The sequence below is a fragment of the Castor canadensis genome, chromosome 2 (assembly GCF_047511655.1).
Source record: "Castor canadensis chromosome 2, mCasCan1.hap1v2, whole genome shotgun sequence".
NCBI lineage: Eukaryota > Metazoa > Chordata > Mammalia > Rodentia > Castoridae > Castor > Castor canadensis.
The window spans coordinates 11,950,214-11,957,018 of record NC_133387.1 but is presented as its reverse complement, the minus strand read 5'-3'; the positions used below and the strand labels follow the sequence as shown (position 1 = coordinate 11,957,018).

The window sequence follows — 6,805 nt, the reverse complement described above, 5'->3', positions numbered from 1 at the left end:
CGGTTGTTTTTGTTGTTGAGTTCCAGTTTTAATGTGCTGTGATCAGATAGAATGCATGGTATTATTTCCATTTTCTTATATTTGCTGAGGCTTGCTTTGTGCCCTAAGATATGATCAATTTTGGAGAAGGTTCCATGGGCTGCTGAGAAGAATGTATATTGCATGGAAGTTGGATGAAATATTCTGTAGACATCAGCTAGGTCCATTTGATCTATAGTGTGATTTAGATCTAGGATTTCTTTATTGATTTTTTTGTTTGGATGACATATCTACTGGTGATGGGGGGTATTAAAGTCTCACACTACCACTGCACAGAGGTCAGCTCCTTGCCCTTTCCCCTTCTCTGGTGGAGAGGCTAGCCAGCAGGCTACTTTTGCAGGCTTTGTTTACTGAGAGTTTGCATGGAAAGCAGCTCCTTGCTTCTCCCCCCTTCTCCAGTGCTTTCAAAGCACCCTGCCCTCTCTGTGTGTGTCCTTTTCAATCCCTTGTTTATTATTCAGTTTTTTTTGTGGGGTGGGTGTCAGTCTGTCCAGGGGGCTATGCTGGTTTATCCCAGGGGTGGCTGTGGAAGTACCACCTGCCATTTATTTGCTCACCTGTTGGTCTGCATCTCCCAAGCAGGTTTGGAGCCAGCATCTGGCAGCACAGGAGCCCTTCTGGTTTCTCAGTGTAATGTGGCATGGAGGAGCTTTTTGTGGCTGGGGGTTCAGGGTGTCAGAGTTTTGCTTATTCTTGGTGGGTTTTTTCTGCCAAGTGTGGCTCCAGCATCTCAGCAAGATTTTTGATTTACAGATCTCATGCTGTCTGCTTCCTTCCTATAGTCACCATCTTGGATCTCTTCCAACAATTGTGTTTTTCAGTATCTTTCTTCTTATAAAAATAAATATATAACTAAAGTTTTCAATTCCCTCTTACTTTAAAGGGCTAACTTTTTCACAGTGCAGAAACTTCTCTGGCCTCATGAAACTCTAAGGAAATCTCAGCTGGGAGATCCTATTGAAACCTGGTGAATATTACTCTCAAAATGGGGCAGTGGGATAATGTGAAAATTGAGCTATATCTTACATTGTGTATTTTTCCAGAAATAGAAATGCCCTGGATTTTAGCCTAATATTGAATAAAGTTTATTATAAAAGAAACAAAGAAGGAAACTTATTCAAAAGTTCCTGAATAATTTTATTCTGTAGAGCAAATCAGTGTTATACTCAGAGTTCTGTATGTACTTAAATAAGATCAAAATTATATGTGCATGTAAATATTCATGTTTTAAAATATAAATCACATTATATACACACATATGATTGCTGCATGTGGATAAGTTTACACTTCACTACATAAAAATTAGCATTATCTTTTTTAATGACTGCATGATATTCTGTTCTATGAAAGTAGCCATATACATTTAATCAATCACCAACTAATAATACTCGTGGTTATAGTGAATATGTTCAGCTTGTTGCCTTCTATGGTACAGCACATTGAATTTACTTCTCTCCCCAGAACTCAGCAAGTACTTCGTACTCAGTGATTTTGCCTTTCCTAGTCCTCTGCTGTCTCCAGTGCAGGGAATGGTCCTCCTGTGGCTCTGGTCAGGGTTGACTCCCACTCATTTTCTAAGTTCTACTCAGAACTCCTCTTGAGAGAGAACTTTCCTGACCATCTCATTTAGAGAGGCTTCATTTAGCCAAACATGGAAGCACTCATCTGGAGTCCCAGGTACTCAGCAGAATAAGAGAGGAGCATCCCTTAAGTCCGGAAGTTTGGAGCCAGTAAGATAATAAATGACCCTGCTATGCCAAGTAACTTTCTATCAGTTTTGCTCTATTTATTTCCTTCATAGTTCTTTTAACACTAAATTATCTTATTTACTTGTTTATTCCTGTTGGTTTTGGAATGGTAAGGTCCATGCCCTCTCTCTACTCCAGATCAACAAAAATTCATTGAGAAATAGATGAGGAAAGAGGTAGAAATGAAAAATACAAGTTCTAAGTAGTGTATTGACTTACTGGAAAACAAAGTTCTCTCTAAATTAAACACAGCCATTAACCCACCGTCTGCCCCAAGAGAAACAGAACCTGCTCCCTTGTGCTTTATGACAAGAGGCTGGAAATGCAGATGAACAAAAATAAGAACAGAGAAGGATATCCTCACAAATCATATAAATTAAGGCACAGAGAGGTACTATATTCCAAAGTGACTCTACCAAGGACTATGGAAGTTTTCTTCCCTAAATAGGAATGTGAGATGTGAAGGAGAAATATCACTCTAACAGTTGCTTCTTCATTTTCCATCTCTTGTTCAGAATTTTTCTCCCTTATCCACTGTTGTTCCTCCAGAAGACAATGCAGAGCAGAAATAGATCTTCCCTCAAGGACAAATGCTAAGGAATTGATGAAACACATGTTCAGCCTATATGTGTCAAATCAGTAAGGATTATAACTGGGAATACTTAGTATTGGTGACCTTGTGGGAAGCAGGCATGGTTCTCACACACTGTCAGCAGCAGCTGAAATGGTCCAATATTCTACAGGGAAGGTATCAATAGGTATGAAACTTTTTGAAATGTCGACATTCTTACCACCTGTAATTTCACTTTGAGAACATACTGTAAGGAAATAATCTTAAATATAGGGAACACTTAAGTTTGTAACACTATCTATTTCAAGGCTACTAAAAATAAAAGACACAGAAACAAAAAATTCAGACAGTAAGAAATTAAATAAACTGTGATAAATAGAATATTGTACTTCTTTTAAATAACAAATATGAAATACAGTTTCACATAAGAAAAAGGTGCATTTTACTAAGTGAAAAGATAACTTTAAAAATACTTTGTAATATAATGCCAATTTTAATATCTAGATTTTAGGTTCTAAAGAAAAACTTTTGAAGTTTTAAAAATATTCTTTTAAGCTTGACACATTAGAGGATTTAAGAATTAATATAGAATTTAAACTGTTTCTAGAAAACGAGTGAAGAGACTATAAAGAGACAACTAATGTCACACAGTTTCCCTAAGTAGTACTGCTATCCATTCCTTTCATGACCCTTGTTGCCTTCTGTTGGTTGGACAGACCCTGGCCCTCTAGGGAAGCACTCTCTAGAATTAAACCCTGATTCCAACTATTACCATTCCTGTGACTGGCTCAGCATCCATTTGTACAGCAACAGGATGCTGGCCTGTTAATGCAATGAGGAAGAGGCTTGTAAGAGGATTTGATGGAAAACAGATGACAAAAGTTTCTTCCACAGTGGAAAATGAGATAAGTTCTGTCACTATGTACATTAAGTTATATTAGGGAAAAGAGCCAAAAAATGCAAATAAAATACAGTTACCATTCAAAAATATAACCACTGTTAATGTAAATTGGTTTCCCCTTTTGAGGGTTTTATTAAAGAAGGCTCAGAAATGCCATCATGTTGAACTATATAGTCATATGTCACTTAACAAGGATGTGGTCCAAGCTACACCTTTTTAGCATTGTATGACTGTCACAGTGTACTTCATAGACTAAGATGGGTACAATTTCACTAGAAGATGCAATCTCATGGGGCCACCATCATATATGCAGTTTGTCATTGACTGAAACATCATTGTGTGGTGTATGGCTGTATTTGAGATATATATCTGTGTCTGTTGTACATATCCAAAGAATTCTTTCATTTCAGTACTAGGTCTGATATAGAAGCAACTAAAACTCAAAATAATACTACAAATATTGATGAAGGGAAAAAGGAGCATCCAGGCGGCTGCTGAAAAGGATGGTCTTAAGATATTTTAAGGAAACTGTAACATTGAGGAATTTTCTGAAAGCATGTGAGCAGGTAAGTGGTTTAGTGGCCAAGCATAGAAAGAGCAGAGGGACTTTATCATTTCATTCCCTAGCCAGAAGGCAAGCAAGCCCAGAAAGTGCAACCACCTCTTATAGCTACATTTTGTCAGGATCAACTCTCTTCAAATTATGTTAATAACCAAGACTCCCACCCTGAAAGGGAAACCAGAATACATGAATTTCACAAAAAATACACAGGTATACATGTATCTATTTATATATGGTATCAAGCTGGGAGGAAATCTTCGCCAGATATTCAACCAACACCATATAGAATATTCAGTGTCTAGAATGTATAAAGAATACATGTATGTGTGTGTATATATGGAATATATTCTTATATAAATAAAGAATATATATATAAGCAATATATAAAGAACTCAAAATCTTAAACAAGAAAGGGCAAATAAACTAATCAATAAACTGGCAATGGAACTGAACAGACACTTCTCAAATGAAGAAGTGCAAATGGCTAATCAATACATGAAAAATGTTCAACATCCTTAACCATCAGGGAAACACAGATCAAAATTCTACTGAGATTCCACTTTTTCCCAATGGGAATAGCGATCATCAAGAAAACCAAAACCAAAAAATAGTAATAGTAATGCTCACAAGGATGCTGGAGAAAAGGAACTCTTATTCACTGGTGGAGGGAATATAAATTCATCCAGATACAATGGAAATCAGAATGGAGGTTTTCAAGAAACTAAAATAAGGGCTGGCAGAGTGCCAAAAGTGTTAGAGCATCTGCCTAACAAGAGTGAGGCCCTGATTCCAACTGCAATACTACCAAAAATAAATTGGAGCTTCTATATGAGCCACTTCTGCATATAAATTCCAAAGAATTAAAGTCAGCATACAGTAAGATAGTGGCACACCTATGTGTATTGTGGCACTATTCACAATAGCCAAATTATGGAGTCAGGTCAGGTGACCATAACAGATGAATGGATAAAAAAATGTGGTATCTATACACAGTGGAGTTTTACTCGGTCATAAGTAGGAATGAAATTATGTCATTTACAAGAAAATAGATGGAACTTTTTCCCACAAAGACAAGTATTCCATGTTTTCTTTCATTTTTGGAGGCTAGAATGGAAAAAACAGATCATGAAAGTAAAAAGGAGACGGAGGGACTCCTTATGGATGTAGAAGAGAAAAATGAAGAGGGAGGGGGGAGGGGCAACAAGAAAGAGTAACAGGTATGAATATTGTCAAAGCATATTGCACGTATTATGGAAATGTCATAATGAAACTTGTGTCCAATTAAGATACACCATAAAAGTAGGATAATTATACTATATACTATCATGTTAACTTATATTTTATTATATATGTATATGTGTGTGTACCCATTTATCTTTTTCTTATGCCAATGATGTAATGAGATTTCTTCTCATTTTTATGACCACAGTGAGATAATTTTTGCAACTTTTCTGAAAAAAATCCTAGAAATCCATCCTAAGTGATAAATTTCAAAATGTTTCCTCTGCAATACTCACTAACGTTTTGCTTCTCTAATTGCTCCACAGCTCTGACCTTTCTGTCCTAGATAAGGCATTCCTTTGGCACAACAGAATGGGAGGCAACCAGACATGGATCACAGAGGTAACACTCTTGGGATTCCAAGTTGAACCGACACTGGAATGTTTCCTCTTTGGACTTTTCTCTCTCTTTTACACTTTCACCCTGCTGGGGAATGGAGTCATACTTGGACTCATCTGCCTGGACCCCAGACTGCACACACCCATGTACTTCTTCCTCTCACACCTTGCCATTGTTGACATGTCCTATGCTTCCAACAATGTCCCCAAGATGCTGGAAAATCTTGTGAACAAAAGAAGAACCATCTCCTTTGTTCCATGTATAATGCAGACATTCTTATATTTGGCTTTTGCTCACATAGAATGCCTGATATTGGTGGTAATGTCCTATGATCGGTACGTGGCCATTTGCCATCCCTTATACTACACTGTCATCATGACTTGGAAAGTGTGTACTGTCCTGGCTGTCACTTCCTGGACATTTAGCTTCCTCTTAGCTCTGGTCCATTTAGTTCTCATCCTAAGACTGCCTTTCTGTGGGCCTCATGAAATCAACCATTTCTTCTGTGAAATTCTGTCTGTCCTGAAGCTGGCCTGTGCTAACACCAGGCTTAACCAAATTGTCATATTTGCAGCCTGTGTGTTCATCTTAGTGGGGCCCCTTTGCTTGGTCCTCGTCTCCTACATGCGCATCCTGGTGGCTATCTTGAGGATCCAGTCAGGAGAGGGCCGCAGAAAGGCCTTCTCCACCTGTTCCTCCCACCTCTGTGTGGTTGGGCTCTTCTTTGGCAGTGCCATCGTCATGTACATGGCCCCCAAATCCCGCCACCCTGAAGAGCAGCAGAAGATCCTTTCCCTGTTTTACAGCCTTTTCAACCCCATGCTGAACTCTTTGATCTATAGCCTGAGGAACGTAGAGGTCAAGGGTGCCCTGAGGAGGGCTCTATGGAGGCCAATGTGAAAGAGATGGAAGCAACATGGAGAGGGGATTTTGGTTTTCATGAAATATGATAGTTGTCTATTTTTGCTCCTTCTAGAATAAATACTTCCTTAAAATGGAATATTATAGACCAATACATATAAACTGAAGGAAAAAATAGATGGGAAAAAAATAGGAGAAAGCCTTCACAGTAACAGTAGACATAAAATGCTTTACTTGGTATATATTGACCTCAAATTAATATTCTACTTATCAAAGTCCTAATTAAGAAACATCAAATGGAATCCACAGAGCAGATGATAATACTCAAACTACATATGTAACAAAAGGGAGCCATAAATATAACACAGAAGAAACTCCTTAAAATAAATGATAAAAAATCAACAAGAAAATTTCATAAAATTAGCAAAGCATATACTTCTAGAAAAAAATACAAATGGCTAATAAACTTATAAGAGTCTTCTTGCTACTATTAGTCAGCAAGA

General features: G+C 37.6%; 1 protein-coding gene across 1 annotated transcript; it reads left to right on the top strand.

Annotated features, from left to right (window-relative positions):
- The first annotated feature begins 5,414 nt into the window (after positions 1 to 5,414).
- On the top strand, positions 5,415 to 6,341 carry LOC109675464 (olfactory receptor 2A14-like). The gene has a single exon (XM_020152162.2). It carries the CDS (start codon positions 5,415 to 5,417, stop codon positions 6,339 to 6,341), a length of 927 nt encoding a protein of 308 aa, XP_020007751.2.
- The last annotated feature ends 464 nt before the right edge of the window (positions 6,342 to 6,805 follow it).